This window comes from Rhincodon typus, chromosome 9 (genome assembly GCF_021869965.1).
Source record: "Rhincodon typus isolate 14 chromosome 9, sRhiTyp1.1, whole genome shotgun sequence".
NCBI lineage: Eukaryota > Metazoa > Chordata > Chondrichthyes > Orectolobiformes > Rhincodontidae > Rhincodon > Rhincodon typus.
Window position 1 is genome coordinate 12,763,172 of NC_063340.1, and position 27,578 is coordinate 12,790,749.

At 39.0% G+C, this 27,578-nt stretch overlaps 1 protein-coding gene across 5 annotated transcripts in view; it reads right to left on the reverse strand.

The window, feature by feature from the left end:
* kiz (kizuna centrosomal protein) overlaps nucleotides 1-27,578 on the reverse strand; it is a 165,849-nt gene that overhangs the window by 78,889 nt on the left and 59,382 nt on the right. For 4 of the 5 annotated variants that reach the window (XM_048601150.1, XM_048601149.1, XM_048601147.1 and 1 more), the window contains exons 5-8: nucleotides 24,399-25,053; nucleotides 17,751-17,831; nucleotides 11,277-11,348; nucleotides 9,257-9,626 (exon numbers count right to left, since the gene is read on the reverse strand). In XM_048601150.1, the coding sequence (XP_048457107.1) occupies nucleotides 9,257-9,626; nucleotides 11,277-11,348; nucleotides 17,751-17,831; nucleotides 24,399-25,053 (1,178 nt within the window). The remainder of the gene's footprint in view (nucleotides 1-9,256; nucleotides 9,627-11,276; nucleotides 11,349-17,750; nucleotides 17,832-24,398; nucleotides 25,054-27,578) is intronic. The other variant, XM_048601148.1, reaches the window with a different exon arrangement.

Genomic DNA, 27,578 nt, shown 5'->3' on the forward strand with positions numbered 1-27,578 from the left:
TCCTGCTCCTCTGATGCTGCTTTGCCTGCTGTGTTCATCCAGCTCTACACCTTGTTATCTCAGATTCTCCAGCATCGGCAGTTCCTACTATCTCTAATAGAAAATAAGGTTCTTACTGACCAAAGGATCACTCCAGCCAAAATCTGAGGCAATAAATTTAAAATTGTATCAGTTCTTTCAGATGTTGCATCCACCACCTAATGTTGATTCACTTCTTGAAGGAGGGTCCAGGAATATCCTCCACCAGTAAACTCAGAATTTTCATATTACAATATTTTCATATTGCAAGCTCATTATTTTAAAGAATTTTATAGTTACAACTGAAAAACTTTATTTTAAAGGAAATGTAAAAACTTTTAGGTTTTCAACAACCAGCTAAATTCAGCAGCCTCAAAGTACAGTTTCCAACCTCCCAAAGTGCAGTCACTAGCCTTCCCCCTCCATGCTGAATCATACTGCCAGACCCATTAAGTTTCTTTCTCCAATGCCAGCTGGCTCTGAAGCAGTGTTCCTGACTTCTGATCAACAAATTATGTTGCTAACTTCAGAATTCTCTATCTCCCATTTCCTTTCCTTTCAAATGCTGCAACTGACTCTTCTCATGAGTTTCCTCCCTACTTCAAGCTCTTCTTACAGTTTTCATTTTCACCTCTAAAAATACTAAAAAAGCTGCCCCTTCCAATTTGCTGTCTGGCTTCTTTGCCTCCTTCTCAGGTCTTATTAGCTTCTCTCTGCCCCTTCTCATTAGTTTACATATTCACTCCATCACCTATACTGCTGCTTCTCCATAATGCTTTGTTTCAAAGCACCAACCTTGCGTGACAAACAATGCTATGTACCAGGCTACAACTCCTGCCCGTAGTGCACCATGCTGTCTATTAAAATTCACAACAAGGATTCCCCATCTGCAACCAACTAAGGAAGTTAACAATGTTATCAAATTGAAAGAAAGATGTACAATGCTGCAAAGGTTAGTAGTAACCTAAAAGGTTGGGAAAATTTTAGGAACCAGAAAATTATGACTTAAAACACAGAACATATTGGAGTACAACAGAAAACAAGCAAGAAATATAAAAACAGAATGTAAAAACTTCTACAAGGAAAACGCAATCAAGTAAAGTAGTTAAAGTAAGCATCAGTCCAGTAGAAGACCGGAAGAATTTCAAGGAAAGTGGAAAATCAATAGGGAAAAGAGAGAGAGGAAACTAAAACCATCACAATCACTCAAGAAAGAATACTGGGAAAACTAATGGTACTACAGGCTGATAGGTCCCCTGGAGTTCATGGCACCAAATGATTTTAAAAATAGGTAGCTGTAGAGAAAGTGGATATTTTGGTTTCAACCTTTCAAAATTCCCTAGATGCTGGAAAGGTGCCAACAGATTGGAGACACAACTCATTTCTTATATACTGTACTCCCTCAAAGTTGTACCATTCAGCCTGTACCGTGTCTCCATGTTTCTGAAATGCTATCCCTCTATTTATAAACCCAAGGATTCTATAAGCCTTCTTAACAACTGTTTCAACTTGCTTCAGACAATTATGCACGTGAACCCTAAGGTCCCTCTACTTCTGTACTCCCTCAAAGTTGTATCATTCAGCCTGTACTGTCTCTCCATGTTTCCTATGCTAAAATGCATTACCTCACATTTCTCTACATTGAAGTTCATCAGCCAGACCCCATTTGGCTTGTCAATGTCCATCTGAAGATGCTCAGCGTCAACCTCACAATTCACTATTCTTGCAATTGAGTATCATCTGCAAATTTAGAGATTTTTCCCTCAACAACCATCTCAAAATTGTTTATATAGATCAAAGGAAGCAAAAGGTCCCAACATTGATCCCTGGGGAACACCACTTCTAACTCATCTCCAATCTGAAAAATGCCCATCTATACCGACTCTCTGTGTCCTTTCTTATAGCCAACTTCTAATCCATGCTGCCAAGGACCCATCAATCCCAAACATTTCTAATTCGCTAACCAACCCGCCATATGGCACCATATCAAATGTTTACTGGAAGTCCAAGAATACAATTTCCACAGTACTACCCTCATTCACTGCCTGTGGCACCTCATCAACGAACTCAATCAAATTTCTCAGACATAACCTGCTCATGACAAAGCCATGGTGACTGTCAAGTACTAACTTATTTTTCTTTAATTTATATTAACCTTATCCTATATTATGGCTTCCATCAGTTTTCCCACTATTGGTGTCCAGCCGACAGGCCTGTAATTCCCTGGGTTGTCCTTTGCCCCTTCCTTAAATAACAGTGTAACATTAGCAATCCTCCAGATCCCCAAGGACTAATCCAGTGTTCAGAGGGGCATGGGAAATTTCTGTCAATGGTTCTGAAATTTGCTCCTTTACTCTCCCCACTCTGATGTTGCCCACTTGGATTGCCTCATTTCCTAGGACCAGATCCAGCACAGTTCCCTCCCTGGTAGGACTGGAAATATTTTGTTCCAGAAAGTTCTCCGAAACACATTGTATTTCTTTGCCTCTGTATTCACTCTCTATTGTTTCCCCAGTGTACCAAAGGGTAATTAAAATCTCCAACTACCACAACCCTATTTGTCCTGTAGATTTCCATAATCTACCTACAAATGCTCTCTTCTAACTCCCCTCCATTATTTGAAGGTCTGTCAGAAATACTCAAAAAGGTCACCACTCACTTCCTGTTTCTCACCTCCAACCACATAGGTACTAATTCAGGAACTGCAGCTCGTTCAAAGGTATGATACTATCTTTGATGAAGGTTACCATACCACCTCCTTTTTTTTTTACCTACCCTGTTTCTACCAAAAGCCACATAACCTGGAATGTTAAGTATACAGTCCTGTTCCTAGCTTGTGCCATGTTTCTGTCACTGCTACTATGTCATATCCGCTCAAAGCAATTTCTGCTTCCAGTTCCCCAATTTTGTTCACTATACTCCATGGATTTACATATGCACAATTTAACCCTGCCACTTTCTTCCTTGCCCATTGGAAGGTTATAATTTTATTGCTCCCTGCCAACAATAAAGTAATCCCTCACTTCTTTTTCCTCCCTATCTGGTACTTCCAAAACATGGCCCATTAGTCAACCCACCGTACCTCACCTTAAAAGTTTATATCCACCTCAACTACAATATTTACTCTCTCAGCCAGAAAATCAGTTCCATTTCTGCTCAGGTGAAGCCCATCTCTTCTCAACAGCTTTCTCCTTTCCCAAAAGTGATCCCAATGTTCAAAAAATCTAAACCTTCTACACCATTCCTCAAGCCATGCATTTACCTCCCCGATCTTCCTTCGCCTAAATGGTGAAATTCATAGCATTGCTGAAATTACTACTCTGGAGGTCCTGTGTTTCAACCTACTCCCTCACTCCTCAAACTGATCCTGAAAGTCCTCCACACTATCCTTCTCTATATCATTGGTTCTTTTAATACTGGGTCCTCCATGATCCCCTTCTCAGTCACAGTGAGTTAAGCAAATTTTTCCGAGAATTCTCTTTAGTTGCTTCTCACTGCTGCCCTCTGTTGGATGCTCTTCCTCCTGGGAAAAACACCGAGGAAAGGGGGCTAATCCACGTTGACAGAAATTTTAAAATTCTTACTTGCCCCTTACCAATGATTGCCTGAATTAAACGCAAGTGGGTAGCACTTACAAAAAAAAATTTTCACTCTGTTTTGCAATAAGGCATATCATAAATATGTATCTACATATATACATATATCAGAATCCAAATTACCTTCCACTTTGATTGAACAGTAATACTCAGTCCAGCTAACCACAGTTACAATGGCACGGATACATACATGGGTAATTTCAATTGTCTGACCATTTGCCTAATATGAAAGACTCATTAGGTAATTCATAAGTACTGAAGTCACATTTATTTTTATAAAGCTTTCCTTAAAAATGTAAACCACCCGTGAGATAAATCAACAATATTCAGAGCTTCTCTGTTTCAGTATTTCAAATTAATTAATATAAATTATGGCATCAAAAATTTTATTAAATAGTACGCTTTGTGACTATCACTTGACCGCTGTTACTTTAATACATATGGTGGTGTCATTCGTTTTTAAACGTGTTGTAGTGAAAGGACCATTTCAAGACTTAAAAAAAGTGTTCCAGCTAGCTTTAGTTCATTCTTTTTTAAACGCTAAATATCTAGTATGCTAAATCATCCTAAAATATCCAAGACTTCTTCACTCATTCATGTTTAAAAGCATATCCTTCCCCCACAGTGGTAAAATCTGGGTGGTCCACACTGGAGGCAATTGTGTGTAACAAATGAAACAGCAGCATGAAAACAGAATGGCAACAAGAGCAAGTAAAAAGAGAAACCAATATAAAGAAAAAACAGAATTTATGACAATCTGTAATGGGCTGAGGGTTAGAGGTCAGGAAACAAGGGATCCTTCTCTTCATCAGGTTGCTTCCTGGTAACATCCTGATTAAGCTGACAGCTTGAATTATATCTGTTACATTCTGCTGTAGACAATCCATCTGTGCTAAGTCCTCTTCAATGCTGCTGAAGAAGCTTGGGCAAAAGCTTGTTCTTTCTTCCTTTACCATGAGCCTCAAAACAGTCATCTCTTTTCTATACTCTTTATTTGTCAGTGCTCTTCAAAGAGACCTTTAACAAACTGAATGTGCTGTGTGCATCAAGTCTGTAGTATTGTTAGTCACTCAAATGGAGCTAGAACTACACCCCTGGTCTGCCTCTATCTCTCAGATTTAGTTTAATTGTTGGATTGTCATCAAATTATTTCTGGTCCTTGGCATCAAGCCTAACTCTGGCTCCGTTACACAAAAAACATGCTGGAGATTGAACCTTTCAAGTGATATATTTAGATTCTGTTGCCATGGTGCACCAGGGTCTGAAACCCTACAGAAGCATTTGACAGACTACAATGAAGCAGCTTGAAGCAAGTAATTGTGAGGAAAACGAGAACATTAGGGCTGCTTTAACTTTACTTTCACAATCATCGATGTCTAATGAACGATATGTAGCATAACATTCACACTAGACTGGAAGTGACATCATGAACTGACAAATATTTTGACGTTAACTCTCCATACCTTTTATGAAACTAAGCAATGTGCAATATTTCTTAGGTTATTATATTACAATGAATTGGCATTGTTAAATAGAATTACAGTGGAGTCCTGATATGGTTATATATGTGGTAGAACAGTTCATTTATTACCAATTCAACTTAAATAATTTAAAATTGTCTCGACAAGTATATGAGGAAAATATTAAATGTGAACTATTTACTTATATCAGATTTGCAAATCACTGGATTTGTCATCATCTCAGAATTGGAATCTAAAACACAAATTGATCAGCTTATGATCATATTGAATGATGGAGCAGGCTTGAATGGCTGCTCCTAATTTGTCTATTTTTATGTATATTTATATGTCTGCAATGTCATAATAGAGCACATGGTTTTTAGCATTTAAATATCCAATATTTCAAATGAAGCAGCTGGAAGTCAGTTGGTCTTTTTAAGGTGCCGTAGTTCAATTATAATAAATTAATATTAACTCAAAGTGTGGAATCAGCAGGAGAGGGAATTCAGAAGAAGCAACTCCAGTGAATAATTGGGGACAGCAAAGAAATTTCAAGAAATTTGCTTTTTGAAAACTTTCCTCCAAAGATGAAGCTCATATTTCTGTTACTATACAAATTAGTTGGAATGTAAGTTACAGTCCTAGCATATGGTTTCTTGGGAATATAATCTTGAGACCATTCATAAGGTCCAAAGTAGAACTCACATCAGTTTAGAGATTACTGTGAGCTTCCAAATTCTGATCAAAGTATAATTTTCTGGATTAGTTGGAAAACTAGCCCATGCATGTGCCCTCAATTTAGGGGCAGAATATTTGCTGCTTTCCCATAAAATATGCTCAGACAAAGCAGAACAAAGTCAAATAGTTTTAATTCATTCACCAGTGAAGTAAACCATTAAAATTCTCATTATAAATGTTCTTTACAAGCAATGCAAAAAATGAAAGCACTCTATGTAGGGAAATTCACAGCTGGGAATTAGAAGGGACATATCTTTTCTGAAACTGACCATATCCTGTTTTTGATTCTTCAACTGACCTCACTTGTACAGATAATTATCATACCTTACTGCTGCAGAGTAGATTTACTTTGCACAGTATCAACTTTCGGGTTATTATTCTTGCATTGTTCATAATCCTATTGAGAACTCCAGGAAATTTCATATTTACAAAAAGACTGCACTACCACTTTTGCCAATGCCAGTAATTCAACCTGGTTTGGTACCAACACATTCATACTAATAGGGTTTAGTTTTGATCTATGCTCTACTGCTCAATTAGTTGACTTTATTCTCAGTAGATCTTAAGCAAGGCAATTTTCAAGTAAGAAAACAAAGGAGGAACTTTTAAAATGTCACAGTTTATGTCCTGAATCACTTATGTTTAAATGTATGTCTGTGGATATCATGTGAGGATGGGACTGCATTCTCACATCTTTATCTATGTTCACATATACACTTTTCAATATGTCATTTTTATTTTAAGAAAACCATAAAACAAGACATGCCAGACTGAGGAACATGTTGAAAAATCAACTAATTAACATGCCAATTAAACATGTTAGTTCATCCATATGCACTACCCAGAAATAAGAATCTACAAGTAAATCAGTTATGCTTCTTCTACTCCTCACTCTCTCCCTCTTTTATCAGTATTTTCAGATGACGGCCCAGTGTCTAAGTATTGGATCTGTCAGCCTGATCCTTAAGGTATATATATGTAAGAGGCCATGTATGTTTCTTTTTTGGGACTGTGAACTAAATGGGTCACAAAAGATATCTATAAGGGTTTTGTTGATAAGGCGACTTCTCTGGTAGATACTTCTGATCACAGGAAGAAAAACTAGTTGTGTGTTAAATGCGTTAAAGCAATACTATTGTAGAGAAGATGATAAAATGGAACAACTGTGTCAGACAGTAAGAACATTGAAGGTTGACAGGCACAGTAAAAGTGAGGTAGAAGAAGCTGATAGTTCAAGAGGCAAATTTCCTCCAATTCAACTAGACAATACTCAAATATTGGGACAGGCAACAGATTTGCTAATTGAGAGGGAACACAGCAGAAAAATCTTGCAAGGCTACGTAACAAATTCAAGGCAATCTATAGAGATACACCAGGATGCACTATGTTAGCCAGGCATAACGGGGACACAAGAAAATAAGTACCAATAAAACATCTTCAAGGTTTTTGAGAAGATTTGTAGCTCGGGTTGGTGACTTGTTCGCCGAATTGCTAAGTTTGTTTGCAAGAGTTTCATAACCATATTAGGTAACATCATCAGTGCGCCTTCGGTAAAGCATCGGTATTCTGTCCCGCTTGCTATTCAAATTTCTAGGTTTGCTGGGGTGGGTGGCATCACTTCTGGATTTGTTTCTTAGTAGTTGGTATATGAGGTCCAGCTCTACGTGTTTGTAAATGGAGTTCCGATTTGAGTGCCAGGCCTCCAGGAATTCTCAGGCATGTCTTTGCTTGGCTCGTCCTAGGATGGCTACGTTGTCCCAGTCGAATTGATGTCCCTCTCTGTCCATGTGCATCGAAATGAGTGATAGTTGGTCATGTCTCTTGGTAGCTAGTTGGTGTTTGTGAATCCTGATGGCTAGTTTCTTTCTGGTTTTCATAATGTAATGATTTTGGCAGTCTTTGCATGGTATTTTGTAAATAATATTGGTTCTGTTAGTTGTGGTTAAAACCAATTAAATTTAATAATTCTGATAGGATTGGTCCTATGTTGTCAAAACTATTATAAGAAATATTGATATGTCATCAAGGCTATAAAAAGGGGTCAGTTGGACGAAGCCCCAGAGTTAACTGCCATCTGCCAGTAATAGCAGCCCTCAGCTCTCGAGAGAGAATCGCTGGCTCTCACAGCATCCTTTGTGTTTTATAGAAAGCACCATTCAAATAACAACGGTCCCCAACTGCACGACTAGTTAATATTCCTGACAGAAGAATCAATGGAGAAGGCATTCCTTACAGAAGGACTGCTGCAGAAGGCACTGAACATTCTGGAAGACACGTAACCTTGCTGTAATTTCGAGAGACTAATTTTTTTTTTATATATAGTGGGATATATTTATTAACAATATACCATTAGAATCTTGCTTTATTCAGGAATAGTTAGTAGTTAGAAGGGATTTATTCGGTTTGATAATAGTTTAGTTTATTTGTTCACTATTAGGTAAGTAATTTGTTAGTTGTTAATATTAAAGTGTGTGTCAGGGATTTATTTTAGTAAGCCACCACAAGTTGCTGAAAGGCACGTTACACTATTTTTCACACTCCTTTTACAGATTATAGGGCGAGGCGCTCCTCTTTGGGTGTTTTGGTTTTAGTTCTGAGGGGGTCAACCTCTGCTTCATAACATAAGGTTTCAGTGAAGCTATGAATACACAAGAGTAGGCCTTCTCCTTACTCTAGCCATTATCTTGTGATTTACTTTTACGAAAGCAATACTTCAGTCAAAGATGCTTTGGAATATATTTTCTATATATTTTTAATTATTGAAGGCAAATAATACAAAGAAATGGAACAAATTCTGGACACCAGTTGCCAACATTCTGAGCTCAGGTGCATTATGGATAGATGTAGAGTAATATTCTGTCCTAGAAGGCTACCCCAAATCCATAAATATATTTCTTCCTTCTACACCAAACTGCCTTGTGACCTCTCTAAGTGAGATTGCCAATTTATTGTTCAATTACTTTTTAATATTTATATATTTGGCAGGATAATAAGGCAGCTGTTTACCATTACACATGTTTGACAGAAATTGATTCTGCTGATTGCTGACAGCACAGGAACATTCAGAAAATTTGTAGCAGAGTTCCAGTAAGGAAGTCATTTCTTCCGTAGCCTAATACAGCAACTTCAACAGCAGACACTAGTAGCCAATTTTTGTTCATTTAATCTAAAATTGATATTTGTCTGTGCTATATAAAGGAATTCTTGACATAAGGAACATTTTGCTTTTTCTTCAACCTTTCACATTGAATCAGAAAATATTACAGCATGGGAACAGACTAGTCAATCCAGCAGGTCTTCACTGCTGTTTGTTCTTCAAGTAACATCTTCTTATTCATATAATTATATTACGAAATCAGCGTTATTTAGAGAGTACAGGTTACTGTTTTAAAATCAATTACTTATAAATGTAATTTCTTTATATCAAAGACTAACGATACTTACTCATTCTGTTGAGATTCAGTTGCATACTCGTGTAGTTCTCCATGAAGGTCACCTTCCACAGATCCACCATGGTCTTTTTTATCTGGCCGATTTACTAAAGGTGCAATATTTTCTTCTTTAAAAATAGTAAAGCTTTTATCTTTGGTACAGGCTGACTCACTGCTCCTTGCCGAATCATCATTGAAAGTTGTCTTACGAAGTAGAATGTGATTACACGGGTTTTCAAAGGATTCCTTCAACTTCAAATCTTCACCATTAACAGAAAGACTAAGGTCACTTTCTGAATCACACATTTCATCAGCCAGTCTCTGCACATCCTGGCTTGGCCTCGGAGTCTCCTCTGCATCTTTCTTTTGATTCAGGGAACTCACTAAAGAAGGAAAATGTAATTTACCAGTAACTAATCACTTCCGAGAAGATTTTACTGTCACACTTCAAAATGACTGTCAAGTCTCCCCAGTTCTGCTTTGCACTTTCAAGGAGACAGGTTATCTACCCTCTTGAGACCCAAGTAAAATCAGGAAAATTAATTAATTTGAGGCTCCCTTTCCAACTGAATGAGTGTCAATCCCTCATTGACTCCAAATGGGGTGAGTGGCAAAGAGTCATTCAGCATGGAAACAGACCCTTTGGTCCAACCAGTCCATACCAAACATAGTCCCAAACTAAACTAGTCCCACCTGCCTGCTCCTGGCCCATATCCCTCCAAGTATTCAAGTACTTTATCAAAGTGTCTTTTAAATATTGTAACTGTGCCCGCAGCCACCACTTCCTCAGGGAGTTCATTCGACACACAAACCACCCTGTAAAAAAAAATTTGCCCTTTATGTCTTTTTTAAAAATCTCTCTTTCCGTTACCTGATTATGGAAATCCCCTATGCAACAAACACCTCTTCAAATTTCAATGATCTCAGATTCCAGCACATCCACTGCACTTCCATTTACTATTTATTATCAACTTGCCATTGCACTTGGATCTAGCGACTACACTTCAATAATTTTCTTTCCTGTAATGCTTAGTTGCAGTGTAACATCAACCTTTCTTCAACGAATTCCAGTGTTTTCATAACGAACATACCACAGTCAAGCATCAGTTTGTTACTGATACTGGGCTGAGAATGTGAACAATTCAAAATTTTCCAAACCAGAGCTTCTGCTTCCAAAAACCCACTGACCTTGCTCTCCAATACCTTACTCTTTTCTATATGCCCCATCAGCTTCTTGCCATTGGCAGAGGCCAGAACTATCTTCACAATATTACTTTATTTCTCCAATCTCCAAAACTGTTGCATACTCTAATCTAACTGCCCAGTGTATTCCCTACCATCCTTTCAAACATCACTGAGTTGACATCAATTTAGTACATAGGTAAATAAAAATATATCAATAACCAAAGTACTGATTCATAATATGCATGAAAATAAGGTTATGATCACATAAATTATAACATATCTGTAATGCTGTTTCAAGCATCTCAGACTATTTGATTTGGTGGCACATCAACTTGGGAGAAAATAAGCTCCCTTTTTTGTTTCTATATATAGTTTTTAAAAGGGCTAACTTTTGCAGTCACTTTCAGAGGCAAAACTTCCATACCACCCATCCTGTTTCTGTCATTTTGCATTACCCTCTCTTGCTACCACGTTTCCATGCACAGAAATTGTTTTCTCCCAAGTACTCACATATACAGCTTCTCACCCCAAGTACTCCAGCACCACAAAATTCTCTCAATATCCTCATTCCCACTACTTCTAGATTCTTACCATATCATGTCCAGTTCTCTCATGTTAGTTCCAAGGACTTCGCTCATCCTTAATCCCAAATATCAACATTCTTTTGTGACATTTACAGCACAGAAGGAGACAATTCAGCTCATCATCTCCATGTTGGTCAATAAAGACCCGACTACACAAATCTCGTTTTCCAGCTTTTGGCCCATAGCCCTCAAGGCTATTTTCTACTTACATACATTGGAATCCTGAAGCTACCACACAACACACCTATCCCCTCATCCACTTACCAGTATTCATGAATGTCTCATAACTATCTTCAACCTTAGACACGTTCTTTGGCATATTTCTCTTTTTCCTGGCTTTGAAAAAGGACAAAGATGAAGTTGGATTACTTAGCTGTACAAAAATTTAACAATTAATCACTGATTTCCAGATTCTACAAAGGCAGACATTACAGCACTATTCAACTCTAAATATCCCATTCACAATCTCAGATATAAACCTGTTTGACATTTTGTAAAGGTAAACTGTAAGCCAATAACCCAAATAAATATTAAATACAATAAGGCATAATACAACATATATTATAATGCCACTAGGAGCAACTGCATGGGAGATTACTAGTACTTATTAATGAAATAATGTCTAATAGAATTACAATACCACATGCTAGTTTACATTACAGAATGCCTTCGACTTGAACAAGTGCAGCGTTTAATTTGGGTTTACAACGCTGTTATTTTCTTCATTAGTGTACTGGGGCAGACTTCACATCACTTGTAACAAAACAGCTGTAAAAATCTTGAACTGCGATTTTGATTGTATAACCTGAAACTCTGCTCTATAATTGGCCGCGGTCCACATAGAACGATGAAGTATTGACTTTCATCCCTCTACGGTTACAAATATTATTTCAAAAAGCTTTGCTTGCAGTATATAGTTCATTCTTACCATTGGGAGACCTTCCTGTTTGCTGTTCCATTCTGCCAAAGATAACAAAGCAGTTCCATTTACATTACACTACTGCCACCTTGAGCAGCAACACTGTAATATAAACATAACAGTCCTCAATAAAGCTAAGTTTACCGCAAACTTATTTCCTTATCCCTTCCATCCTGTTAAATAGTTAACAAAAGATAGACCATTAGTTATGTTTAGAACATAGGAAGATTCAATGTGGAAACAAAAGGAAATATTTCTAAATATAGAATGTGCATAGTGGGTTAAGCCCTTTTTATTCTTGGGGCATGTCTTTCAAAAAAAAAGGTTCAAAAAAAATAGTATCTTCTTTACCTATCATCTGGAGAGGTCTTACATGTGACATCAAAGTACTTTCTGTTTGTCCACTGCAAATATAAATCTGAACATAGTTGGGAACAAATTTGCTAAGTACACTCAGAAAAACCACAAAGATAGGCAATGCAAAAATAGAAATATTAACACTGGTGTGATTTGGGACTGCTTTTATGAAATGGATTTCAAGTATATTGTTGGAATAAACAAGAATAAACCAGAAAATGAATTCTACAGGTGTTGTTCCATCACGAACCTAAACTAGACCTGTCACACTGGATTCCTGAAACAGAAAATTACTGTTTTGATGTGATGCACCTTTGAGTACAAAAAGATTATATCTTGAAAATGTATCCACTGAGGCCAATCTTCAATGTGGACTAAACAATATCTGCATAGTGATCAGATAAATTACAACATACATGACCAGTACAACACTCGAACATTGATAGAGACAGCCAACAGATCAATGGTAATTTGAGCACTGTACTGTGGCAGCTAAGACAGCAGAAAGAGTCTATTATATTCACAATGTCTTTGTCAGTCCTAGTTCCACATCAAAGATATCTAACCCTGTTTTTTGCTCTTTCTCCATTTCCATTACTATTTTTCTTCATCAAATGCTCATCTAATTTCTGATTAAATGTCATGATTGAGTTGGCTTCAATTGCCACTTGTGGTAATGCACTCCATATTCTAATAACCTCTTGCATGAAATCAATGCTTCTAACCTCCCTTTTTATGTTTCTAAATTTATGACCCTTTGTTACCAATTCACTGACCAATGTAAATAATCCTTCATTTTTAAAAAATGTAATTAATATTTCAACAGTTCTACCAGATTCTCCTTAACCTTCTCAGCTCCATTTAATATACCTCAACTTCATCAAATCTATCATCAGAACAATATCCTTTAAAGCTGGTATGATTCAAGTGGAACCCTTCTCTTGGCTCAAATATTCGGTCTTTGCGAGGAGTCACCAAAACTATACACAAGAATTCCAACTACAGCCTCCCCACTGTGCTGTCCTGATATGTCAGATTCCCTTAGGAGCACAGAAGCAGTAGTGAGGCATTCAGCCCTCAAATCTATTTCATCATTCTACAATATCATTGCACTTAAATTCAATTTATGCACCAAATCTTCATATTCCTTGCTATCCATACTTGAGAAACATCCAACAATATCAATTGACCCAGTATCCAAAGACTTTTGGGGCAGAAATTTCCAAAATTCCACAACCCTGTGTACGAAACAAATGGGTTCTGATTCAATCCTAAATGATTTATGTTTTATCGCATGTTTCAGAACATTGGAGCAGGAGTAGACCATTTAACCCCTTCAGTATGTTTCACCACTTAATACAGTTGTGGTCCTAACTTTACATTCTAGTCTGCACCCCGCCATCCTCTACTCCCTTGACCCTTTTAACCTAATTTCACAGTCACCTCTGCTCGCTCTATCTTCATACCCTCATAGTTACCTTAATTTAAGTTTAAGACACTAGTTGTTGATGTCTCCTTCTCCCTTTCAATCTGAACAAGTAGTTCTATCATATTGCGGTCAGCTAGAGGCATCTTTACCATGAGTTTTTTGATTAATGTCAATGCAGATTACCAGGTCTAACACAGACTTGTCAACTAGACTTGAAGTGTATCGCACATGAATGTACTGGAAGTCACATATATTAATACAAATGGTCTTCTTCTCTGCAAGACAGAAAATACAGGACCTTGTCCACTGCGCCTGTTTTAACTCAACAAAATAGCTGTCTGCCAGTCTATATGGTTCATACTGCTTGAAGAAATTGCCTCAAAGATACGCTATGAACTTATATTCCAGGTTACCTCGAAGACACACTATGAACTTATTTTCCAGGCTACCTTTACCAATCTAAATTTCCAATTTACAGGTAAATGATTATACTGGCACACTTCTTATAATCCTCATTGATTGCTTCTTGCATGCTCTGCCACACAGTGTAATAACTGTTTGCGGCCCTAAAAACTACTCCCACAAGTAACCTCTCAACTTTACTATTTCTTACTGGTATCCAAACTGAATGTACATCTTGATCTTGCAAGGTCATCTCTCAGTCCTGATTTAATGCCATGCTTAATTAAGAGAGCTACCCCTCCACTTCTTCCTAGCTTTTTGTCATTCTGACATGTCAAATATTCTTCAACATTCAGATCCCATTCTTTGTCACTTTTCAATCATGTCTCTGTAATGACATTTATCTCTATGTTAACAATTCACCACTTTTGCTACAAATACTGAATGTATTCAAACACAAAGCTTTAAACCCTCTTTTGACCATTTTTACAATATCTGGCCTTATGTTTGTATGTTCAGTCAATTCCTGTCATACCCTGGTAATCATTAGCTAAAATAGCTCCCCTCATTTGATCCCTGTCCTGAACTATTTAGTATAAAGCCCTGTCTGCTGCTTTTGTTAAGATTCATTGGAACACATGTTCCAGAACAGTTTAGGTGTAGGCAGTCCCAATGATACAGCTCTCAGTCCCCAGTACTGGATGCAGTGCCCCAGAAATCAAAACCCATTTTTCCCATGTTAATTTTTGAGCCATGCATTGGTCTCTTTAATCCTATTTACTTTATGCCAATTTTCTTCTGGTTCAGGTTGAAGTTCTGCTTTTCATTAAATATAGCAGTTCGTACTCACTCAGTAGAACCTCTTTCCTAATTTTATTGATGTTGTTGGTAACTTTGTGGAACATGGCCAATAGATCCAACACCTCCCACCGTAAGCTCCATTTCAGTCCAGAGAATTTGTCCCAAACACTGACACCAGTCCAGTCGTCTGGACTACAGGTCTTGGCTGCAGAGAAGTGTGTCTAACCCCTGATTATGTTAACCTCTACTACAACTATAGCTCTATTAACTCCCCCTGTCTGAATGGTTTTCTCCACCATAGTGCCACGGTCAGTTTGCTGCGGCCACTGCTATCGTTCATTCAAGCAGCAAGAATTTCAAACCTATTGAACAACTGTATAGGCTAAGGCTCTTCCACCTCTTGGGTTCCCATAACTAGCTAATTCAAAATCGCAATCCACTGTTCCTGACCACTGACAAAATCAGAACACTCTTTCCAGGAAGTGTGACTACCTTTTGGAATAAAGTGTCCAGGTAACTTTTCTCCACCTTCAGGTATTGCAGTGTCCGCAGTTCAGTGTCCAGCTCATAAGTGATTTGTGTACATGAAGATCTGGATCCTTCAATTTCACCTTACGTCTTAGACATAATTCTGAAAATATTCCAATTTGACTCTTCCAATTCTCAAGTAGATGATATCACATTTGGTCAGATTAAACTCAAAGTGCTACAGCTTTGCTCACATAGTTGTCTACCTCCCTATGTAATATCCTGCTGTCATCCACACAACTTCTCATTCTGATAATCATCTGTAAACTTGAATGCAGAACTTTCCGCTTTTCATTCCAATCACTGATCAACAATGGCAAAAAGGTGTGTTATGAATCCCCCACGCTGCTCGATCTCCCAATCAGCTCATTGGGTTTCCATGTCACCTGTCTGCCTTTTCATGATAAGATCAGGTGCAACATTCAATTCAAACAGGATTAGAGAGTAAGGATAGCTGGACCAACAAGGGAGTGGAAAGGCCAATGGAGTAAGCAGGGCAAAGAAGAGGAAAGAGTAGACGAAGAGTCAAGGGAAAATAGGACAAGTGGAGAAGAGAGCCAGGGAAGTGTACAGAAGGGTAAAAGGGGAAAGTTTGATGTCACAATAGCAATGTGGAGTAAATACCTTAGTGAAAAGGAAAATTGTCTCAGATAACAGATCAGTTTAAGGGGTACACTCAACATGAATAGGGAAGATATGCCTCAAGTTGATGAGTTTAATAAATAGTATTTGTATGGTGGACTTAGTTTATGGCACTGAAAATAAAGGTGGTTCCTGCATTGAAGCTTACTTCAAGTTTATGGCATTAAGAAGCCTGAAGAGGTCATAAAAGACAAGAAATTTGGAATTCAATGTTGACTGCTTTCAAATATGGACATTAATTTCTTGAAGTGATTTTGCAAAATGGGTGACTTTCAATATATCACAAATCTCAATGGTTTCCAGTCCATTTTAAAAATGGCACACCTTGAACAACAAATAAATCTTTCCGACTGCCCACATTTGCTTGCATTTTAGGTAATTCCAGTACAAATTCTCCTGCAGTGCCATCTAATGGAGAAAATATGCAATTGCTCAAATATTTGGCTGGACATATGGATTTGCCTTGGCAGGTAAAGTTACTCATGACTCACTCCAGTTGCCTGCAGTTTCATCTATATTACGTGCAAACAGCGTTGTGCCTGACTGAACATTGAAATAAAACTAACAAATCAGATGGTGCAAATTAGTACACAGTTGTTTTATACCAGAGGTTCTCAGATAGGATTCTCAGACCTGAGGGTCTGTAGCGACTTTCCTGGGAAGAGAAACATTAAGGGGAAAGGAAGAAAAAGGCAAGCCACCCACGTTCAGGATATTAAGACTCCTTATTGTTAATTCCCCCTAACGTAATTGAAAAGATATCCATTTCTCAAAGTTCCCAAAGATTCAAAACCCCCTTCATGGTATTGGGTGTCTCATCTACCACGGCTTTCAGTAAAGAATCTAGTATTTTTGTTTGTGAGAGATGAGGACAAGTGGATGGCCAGCCATCGCTGTAACAATTCAGTGTTTTCAATTGGGACTTATGCAGTGAGCAAGTGCCATTAAAAGGCTGACTGGCTTTTAACACTCCAAGGACTTCCTGATGAAATTAATCTCTTGTTGGTTTGATTGCTGTAGTTGTGGAAAAGCTGTTAGTTTGTCAATCCACTATGTTGCAATAATGTTAATTCTTTAGAATGATCAAATAACATTCAGAAATTTGGCTGGGTTTGCAAAGATCTGTAAAGTATTTCAGAGAATGTCACTTTCATGTGAGCACTCTGTAATAGAACTGAAATGGAAAGAAACTAGTTTTTGTAAGGGAAGCAGTTTTTAAAGGACTTTGAGCCTGTTATTCATATTGATACAATCAATGACTGTTTGTATTGGATGCTAATGTGAATTGATTGGGTACCTATGCCATTACAATGTCTTTAGCAAGCACTAGAATGTTATTGGAGTCAGACCGATCCTTTATCACTGGTTTGTCTTATCATTGTCTAAATTAGTGAAATAGTCTTCAAATTGCTGCTCTAATTGCCTCTTAAAAGCATTATTTAAATACTCCACACATACAGCACTTGCCTATGATGAGTATTATGTGGTATTAAATTTAGATTGAGTATCCATTAATACCAATTGATTTGAAAAAGGATTCTTGAAATAAAAGAAGTTTGAGAATCAGTGTTTTATAGTATGCCAATTAAAGCGACTCTCAAACAATTCACTGCCTCATTCAGCAAAAGTACAAAATCCCACATCTATAGTTCATACTTACTTTTCATTTCTTTTCCTTGTTTCAACTTGCTTCCTTTATCAACAGTGATATTAACCTCTTGCTGGTGTGGAGTCTTATTGCCTGCCAATACGTCATCAAAATAGCCATTATAAGACTTGATATTGAAAATTTGCAAGCTATTCAACTATGCCTGAATGAGACTGCAGCTTCTAACTAGAGGTAACTCTAAGTTAAGCTTCAATTCACAAATCCACTTGACCAAAATCTATCCTTGATATCCTGTAGTTATTAAACGCTAATATTATAATCCAAAGTCATATCATCAGGTTCATATGTTTCGATATTTTGTAACAATTATGTGTAGATATGTATAGATATAGATAGGTCTGGCAATACCTGCAGAGTGGCAAATAGTTTTGAGTCCAATGTGACTCTTCTTCAGAACAGAAGGAGCTAGAAAATTAGCGTTTTACACTGTTGACAAAGTGATAGAGGAGCAAATGGAACAAATAGTGAAGCGCCCAACGCAAAAGGCAAAGGGAGTGCTCGTGGTAGTGGAAGAGAGATATATAGAAGAATAGAAGTTAATAGCAGAAAATAAGTGATTAGAACAAACCTGTTCAAAAAAGATCCTGGGTGGGGGAAAGGCATAATCAAAATGGGGGTCAGTGTTCATGGCCTTAAGTTGCTGAATTCAATGTTGAGTCCAGAAGTTTGTAAAATGGGATGCTATTGTTCCAGCTTGAATTGGGCTTCAATGGAACAGCACAGAACGATGCGACGTTAGAATGAGAGCAAGATGGTGCATTGAAATTGCAATTGACTGGATGAGTCAGGGCCATTCTTAATGAGCACAGTTGAGGTGCTCCACAAAACAGTCTCACAGTCTGCATTTAGTCTCACCGATGTAGATACAACACAACGTGTGAGCAGTGAATGCAGAGACTAGATTAAAAGAAGTACAAGTAAATCTCTTCTTCACCTGGAAGGTGTGTTTGGGGCATTGGACAGTGAGGAATTGCATGGGAAGGGTGCCACAGAGTTGTGTGTGAAGGAGTGTTCAGAATTACGGTGTTGTAGACAGAAAGATCCCCACAAGATTCTGACAAAAGTGGGTAAAGATGTATTTGTCTGTGGCTTCCTGCTGGAGGTGACGGTAATGTTGGAGCATAATACTTTCAAAGTAGAGCTTGTTGGAGTGGATAGCGAGGGGAACCCTACTGTTGTTCTGACAGAAAGAGGAAAGGGTGAAGGGAAAAGTTCCGGAAATGTGTTGGACACGGCCGAGGGCCTGAAAACCCCAGTCCTTGGTTGAGGAAAAAGGAAGACATGTCAGAAGCATCCCTATGTAAGGTGGCATCATCAAGACAGATGTGACAGAGACAGAGGAACTGGGAGAATGGAATGCGGTCCTTACAGAAAGCAGTGTGCAAGAAAATGTAGTCAAGGTAACTGTGCTGCCTTCAGACTATCCAAATGGATGGACATGTAAAGGAATTCCTGCCTATGGTAAAAAGCAAAAGAGCAGCTGGGACCAGGAAACTGGGCATTGTGCAACTGATGTAAAGCTTCGAGTATCACAAATGCAGCAGGAAGAGGCTGGACAACAGAAGAGTAAAATTGATTCAAGTCAGGAAGAAATAAGTTCATTGAGCATGAACAGGTTGAAACACATAAATCTAACAGGGCAGTGCTATTTGTAGATTTATCTAATTCAACCTTGAATAGTTATTTTTTTAAATTCACTCGTGGGACATGGGCATTACTGGCTGGCCAGCATTTTTATTGCTTGTTCCGAGTTGCCTTTGAAAAGGTAAAGGAGAGCTGCCTTCTTCAACTGCTGCACTCCACCTGCTGTACATTGACCCACAATGCCCTTAAGGAGGGAATTCCAGGATTTTGACCCAGCAACGCTGAAGGAACAGTGATATATTTCCAATGAGTCAGTGGCTTGGAGGGAAACTTGCAGGTGGATATTCCCATGTATCCCTGCCCTTGTCATTCTAGATGGAAGTGGTCATGGATTTGGAAAATGCTGTCCAAGGATCTGTGGTGAACTTCTGCATCATGTAGATTTTACACACTGCCGCTACTGAATGTCAGTGGTGAAGGGAGTGGATGCTTGTGGACATGAAGCCAAACAACCATGTTACTTTGTCCTAGATGGTGTCAGGCTTCTTGAGTGTGTTGGAGCTGCATCTATCCAGGCAAGTGGGTAAAATTCCATCACTCTCCTGACATGCCTTATAGATGGTGGGCAGGCTTTGGGAGTCAGGAGGTGAGTTACTTGCTGCAATATTCCTAGCCTATGACCTGCTCTTGTAGCCACTTTGTTTATGTGGTGCATCCAGTTGAGTTTCTGGCCAATGGTCACCCCAAGGATGTTGATAGTGGGGAATTTAGTGATGGAAACACTATTGAATGACAAGAAGGTGTGGTTAGCTTGTCTCTTACTGGAGCTGGGAAATGCCCAGCATTTGTTTGGCGCGAATGTTATTTGCCACTTGTCAGAGCAAGCCTGGATGTTATCTAGATCTTGTTGCATTTGAACATGGACAGCTTTGGTATCTGAGGAGTCGCAAATGGTGCTGAACGTTGCGCAATCATCAGCGAACATCCCTACTTCTGACCTTATGATGGAGGAAAGTTATTAATGAAGGAGCTAAAGATGGTTGGGCCTAGGACACTACCCTGAGCAACCCCTGCAAAGATGTGCCACAGCTGAGATGATTGACCTCCAACAACCACAATCGCCTTCCTATGTACCTGGTATGACTCTAACCAGTGGAGAGTTTGCCTCCTGATGCCCACTGATTCCAATTTTGCTAGGATTCCTTGATGCCACACTTAATGTGGCCTTAATGTCAAGGGCTATCATTCTCACCTTACCATGGGAATTCACCTCTTTTGTCCATTCATATTTGAACAAATGCTATAATGAGGTCAGGAGTTGAGTGGCCCTGGATGAACCCAAACTGGGTGTCACTGAGCAGGTTATTGCTGATCAGGTGCTGCTTGATAGCACTGCTGATGACACCTTCCATCACTCTACTGATGATCAAGATTAGACTGATGGGACAGTAATCAGCAGGGTTGGATTTGTCCTGCCTTTTGTGTACAGGACATACATGGGGAATTGTTCACATTGTCAGTAGATGTCAGTGTTGTAACTGTACTGAAAAGCTTAGTTAGAGGAGCAGCAGGTTCTGGAGTACACGTCTTCAGTACTATTGCCGGAATGTTGTCAGGGCCCATAGATGTTGCACTATCCAGTGCCTCCAACCATTTCAAATATCTCATGAAGTGAATTGATTTGGCTGAAGACTGGGATCTGTAATGCTGGGGACCACTGGAGTAGCCTGAAATGGATCATCAACTTGGCACTTCTGGCTGAAGATTGCAACGAATGCTTCAGCCTTACCTATGGCACTGATGTACTGGGGCCTTTTATCACTGAGAATGGGGATATTTCTGGACTGCACCCTCCTCCACTGAGTGATTGAAATATCCACCATCCTCCACTACTGGATGTGGCAAGACTGTGAATCTTAGCTCTGATCCATTGGTTGTGGGATCGCTCAGCTCTGTCTATCACTTGCTGGTTATGCTGTTAAGCATGCAAATAGTCCTGTTTGGTAGCTTCACCAGCTTGACATCTCATTCTTAGGTATGCCTGGTGCTGGTCCTGGCATGCCCTCCTGCACTCTCCCTTGAACCAGGGTTGATCCCCTGGATGATGGTAATTGGATTGGTTGAATGGGAGATATGCCAGGTCATGAGGTTGTGGATGCTGGAGTACAATTCTGCTGCTATTGAAAGACCACAGCGCCTCATGGATAGGCAGTCTTGAGTTATTTGATCTTTCTGAAATCTGTGTCACTTAGCACGGTGGCAGTGCCATACACCAGGATGAAGGGTATTCTCAATGTGAGAGCAGGGATTTTTCGCCACAAGAACGGTGCAGTGATCACTCTTACCAATGCTGTCACAAACAGCTACACCTGCAGCTGGCAAATTGGCAAGGATGAGATCAAGTACATTTTTCCCTCTTGCTGGTTTCATCACCACCTGCTCCAGACCCAGACTAGTAGCTATGTCCTTTAGGACCTGACCAGGTCTATCAGTATCGCTGTTGCCAAGCCACTCTTGGTGGTGGACACTGTAATCCTCCACTCAGAGTACATTTTGTGCCCTTGCCACCCTCAGTGCTTCCTTCAAGCGTTCATTGAATCACAGAACCCCTACAGTGTGGAAACAGGCCCTTCGGCCCAACAAGTCCACACCGACCCTCAGAGCATTCCACCCAGACCCATCCCCTTATAACCCACCTAAGTTACTCATCCCTGAATTGGGCAATTTAACATGGCCAACCCACCTAACTTGCACATCTTTGGACAGTGGGAGGAAACTGCAGCACCCAGAGGAAAACCATGCAGACACGGGGAGAGTGCGCAAATTCCACACAGACAGTCACCTGAGGGTGGAATTGAACCCGGTTCCCTGACGCTGTGAGGCAGCAGTGCTAACCACTGAGCCATCATGCCGCTCCATGTTGTTCAACATGAAGGAGTATTTGCTCATTAGGTGAGGGAGGATGGTACATGGTATTCAGTATCAGGTTACTTGTCCATGTTCAATTTGAAATAATAAGACTTCATGGGCTCTGGAGTCAGAGTTAAGGATTCCTAGGGCAACTCCCTCCTGGCTGTATACCAGAGTGCTGCCACCTCTACTGGGTCTGACTTGGTGATGGGACAGGACATATCCGGGGATTGTAATGGTATTATCTAGGCCATTGTCTGTCAGGTATGACTCCGTGAGCATGACTATGTCAGACTGTTGCTTGATTAGTCTGTGAGACAGCTCTCCCAAGTTTGATACCAGCCCCCAGATGTTAGTAAGGAGGACTCTGCAGTGTCAGCAGGGATATTCCTGCCATTGTCTTTTCTTGTGCCTAGGTTGATGGCAGCTGGTACATCCCATTCATTTCTTTGTTGAGACTTCAATACAACTAAGTGGCTTCCTGGGCCATTTCAGAGGGCAGTTGAGAGTGAACCACATTGCTGCAGCTTTGGAGTCAAATGTAGGCCAGACCAGGTGACATTGGCGGATTTCCTTCCCTGAAGAACATCAGTGAGCCAGTTGTGAGTTTTCTAACAATCAACAATGGTGTGATCATCAGCAGATTCTTAATTCCAGATATTCTTTATTGAATTCAAATTCCACCATCTGCCATGGTAGGATTCGAAGCCAGTTCACAGAACATTAGCTGAGTTTCTGGATTAGTAATCTCGCAACAATGCCACTCGGCCACTGCCTCACCAAATTTAATGACCCATGGTTTTCTGGGGAACAGAATTCTACAGATTAATGAATGACCTTCTGAGGAAAAAAAAAATCTCACTTCCATCTTAAAAGTGAGACCTTTTATTTTTAAACTATGCCTTTAATTCTAGTCTCTCCTACATGGGGAAACATTCTTACAAAATTCACCCCATCAAGCCTCCTCACAATTTTAAATGTTTCAAAAAGATCACCTTTCATTCTTCTAAATTCTAATGGGTATAGGCCCAATCTGTTCATCCTTTCTTCACGAGGCAATTCATTCATGAGATGAAGGACTTAAGTGAACTTTCTCTAAACTACCTCAAATCCAATTAGAGATAGTAGGAACTGCAGATGCTGGAGAATCCGAGACAACAAGGTGCAGGGCTGGATGAACACAGCAGGCCAAGCAGCATCATAGGAGATGATGCTGCTTGGCCTGCTGTGTTCATCCAGCCCTGCACCTTGTTGTCTCAAATCCAATTACATCCTTTTTCAAATAAGGAGAGTAAAATTTTACGCAGCACTCCAGAGTTGGGTTCTGGAAAGCTCTGTAAAAAGTGGTACTAAAATTTTTTTTACTCTGAAATTCTATTTTCCTTGCTATAAACACCAACATTCCATCTGTCTGCCTAAACACTTACTGTACCTCCAAATTAACCTTTTACGATCATATACCAGGACATCCAGATCCATCTGTATATCATGTTTTACAATCTCTCTCCATGCAAATAACATGCTGCTGTTTTATTCTTTCTGCCAAAGTGGACAAGTTCACATTTTCCCACTTTAGTCTCCAACTGCCAAATTTCTTCCGACTTATTTAACGAATCAATAGCTTTTTGCCGACTATTTTTGCTTAATTTCTTACCCATCTTGGTGTCATCAGTAAATTGAGTCATCTCACACACTTATCACTGCTCTTCACTACTAACATAAATTTAATTAAATGACTAAACACTATCACACACTTTGTCAACTAAATCAGAATGACTGGAAGTTAATGACAGCTCCTCAAGTCCCCCAAATCACCTACTATGGTTTTAATTAAAAATAGTCAACTTTGGAACTTAATTCCACATAAGGTTACTCTTTATCGTAACATGTCTTTTAAAGGTCATACCAGACTTTTTAGATGGGATTACCAAACAACACTTTGGGAAAAGACATTCTGTATTCAAGATACCCAAGATGAGTAATTTTGCATTAATTAATTCTTACCATTAAAAGTAATTCAAATATGTAATATTCCGTTTCAAATAAAAAATTCAGTTTTTGTGATATTTAAAGAAACACCAATATCTACCTGAGAGAAATTAGTACATAAGCAGTGTACTTTAATCAAAAATGACAAAGTATTACCCGATTGGAAAATGTTGTTTTCTTTTACGTTCATGCTGGAACCTCCTGAACACGCATCATCTTGAAGCAGGTCCATGAATTGCCTCTGAAACTGCTCGGGTGCTTGTTCACTTACAATAACGTTTTTGTGACTATTCTCTTCACCTGTCAGGCGATTCTTAAAATCATCCAGTACAGTGGTTTGTGTCAACTCTTCTTTAATGGACTCTAACTGAGTCACAGGTGTAGGTAATTCCTGATTGCCAGCTGAACCATTTGCTCTAATATGCCTATTACATTCTATCCCTTCATAGCGATGTCTTTCATTTCTTGAAGAGATTATGGGAGTGAATGGCATTACTTCACTCGTTTGGAGTCCTGTCTCTCTTTCTATTATGTCAGAAACAGTGTGGGAGTCTTGGCTTTCCTTGCTTGACATGGGCGACTTCAAGTTGTCCATCACAGAATTACCGTGTGTTGCTGTCATTGACGCTGCCTGCTTGCATGGCTGGGAAGACATAAAGCTCTCCACATGCTGTTGACATTTTTCTTGTGAACTCAAACATGTTCTATTTGAGGTCCATGATGCTTGTTGGTCCATAACAAAAGTTGTGGATAATCCTTTTGACATATGTTTTCCAACATCTGTATCCTTTTGTCTTGATGAGTTCCCTGTCTGATAAAGAACACATTGAATACCACCTTGCAACGAACAGAAATAGATTTCAATTTTTTGGTTGGCACATTGAATAAAAAAATGTATGCATAAAATTATTGAGAAGTATTTTCTCTTCAACTTCAGCAAAAATATGAGAAAATCAAATACAAAATATGAATTTGAAAATATTTTTATACCACAATAAATAAATCTTTCAATCTAATTCTGAAACAATCTCCAAATGCAAATATGAACAGAATTAGGTTTTCTGACATAGAATCACAAAGAGTTTACCATTCTATGTGGGAAATAAATAAGCTCACTTCATTGTTTAACAGCTTGTCAGAATATTTCATTTATATATAAAAATATAACAGAATAAAGATTTTCTTTGTTTGTAACACAATACCTTAATATCAATGAGTATAGATTAAAAGAGGAAATCATGGAGTGAACCTATAACTAAATAGCTTTAGATTTATTCATGTTCCCTGATGGCCTGTCAAATACATTTACCTCATTTGAACACACATTCTTTGCTGCTTTCTAGAAATAGGAAAGTATACCACTAAACAGTCAGGCCATAATCACTGGTATTAGGGATCACACTGGGAACATAGCAGTGTCTTTTCAAACTGTACATCATAAAATTATTCATCATATTAGATCACTGAAATAAAATCTCAGGCAAATAATTGCAACATAACAATTTCAGAGCAATAAATGAGAAAGCAATTCTGTAGAGTAAATGGAAAAGGGAAAATTAGTCTTACTCCTCACAATGCATCGCGCAAATAAAACATTCTTAAATTAGAAAATAATGATCTATACTTCCGCAAGTAGTATGAATAGGGACACAATGTGAAGTACAAAGTATAGATCACTGAATGGCACTCGTCTGGTCTGAAGCAATGCAACAGATTTACCCATTTTATTTTGCAGCTTCATCTAAATAACTGTTTTATAAATTTTAAAACTGATGTTGAAACTTCCATGGCATTGCTGAAATGGAAATTTCAATAATGTGGCCTACCACACCTGCAAAGAAACAATGTCACTTCTAGCAGAGCCAAAGATGCCCCTAACCTATCTGTGGCAACATTTCTCTCCATTCTATTCTCATCCCCTTTTCAACTATGCTTTCCTACTATTCTCACATCCTGAATAAACTGCCTTGTACCCAAGCAAGAGAATCTTGCTCTTTCCATCTTAACCCTGTCTCCATGTCTCTGTTAATTTCTTATTTCCTGCAGCTGAACATGTTGAAATTAAGTTTCTTGTTGGAGACAGATTTGCTTGCATGTCTTGGTTCCACCAACAGCTTACAAACGTTCAAAGGCCAACATGACAAAATACACAGTTTGGCCTTTTAAAAAATTCCTTTCAGTCTATGTAGCTAAAGATATTTATGACATGGGAGGATAAGTGGGGGGTCAATGGGGAGGGTGTTGTAAAATGAGGTGGGGTCTACAAAACAAAATGTGCTCCTGTCTATTTTCTTTCCCTTTTTGTCGCTCTTCCCTTTCTTTCCTTACATACTTCCAGCATCTGCAGCTTCTCTTTTCATTTTGACTTTGTCTCCTTAAAGTTACTCTTCTATTTTGCCTCTTTCACCTAATGTGGTCAGCCACATTATTGAAATTTCCATTTTAGCAATGCCATGGAAGTTTCAACTTCACTGCACCTTATAGCTTCCCATGTACTGCAAAATGTGAAGACAACAAAGATGGGAAGTACTGTGAAAATTAAGGTCAAAGATCAGGTGGAATTCAGTACGGTAAAGGACATAGATATCAAAAGAAATAAGACAAATTTGAGGGTGAACGTTTGCACAACCATTGGCGAAACAGTTTTGTTGTAAATAATGCATTGGACATTTATATAGTAAGTGTTGGGAAGGTGAAGAATCAGCTGGTTCTGTGAGTATAAAGCAGCGATAGGATAAATGAATCTTTTTCTGTTTGGCAAGATGTAACTAGTGGGTACCACAGTGTTTGGTCCTCGGGCCCAATTATTTATAATCTATGTTAACAACTTGGATGTGAGGATTGAAAGTACTACAGCCAAATTTGCAAATTATACTAAAGTAGGTGAGAAAGCAAGTTGCAATAAAGAAATAAGAAATTAACAAATGTGTACATACAGTCAATAGCCAAAATTTGGCAGATGAAGTTTAATGTAGATAAATGTGAGGTCATCCTCAAGAGGGCATCAGGGTAAATCGTTCCATTTGGAGCTCCACTCTGCTCGCCAGTTCCCTTTCCTTTCCCTTTCTTTTCCTCTTCTTATTCTCTCTACTCTCTGGAGTAATTCTATCCACCCCCATTCCCCGTCCTTTTAACTATCTAGTAATGAAGTCGGGTCACGACAAGGAACCGCATAGCAGGAGCTGAATACGTGGGTTGTGTCCTGCAGCAACGGTGGATCAAGCTTCAGTCGGAACGATGGTGGTGGATCAAGAGTGGGTAGGTTCCGCAGCGACAGCAGGCCAGTGGGGCAGCAGCAGAAGGCGGCGAGAGCGAGCCGGTGAAGTAGCGGTAGTC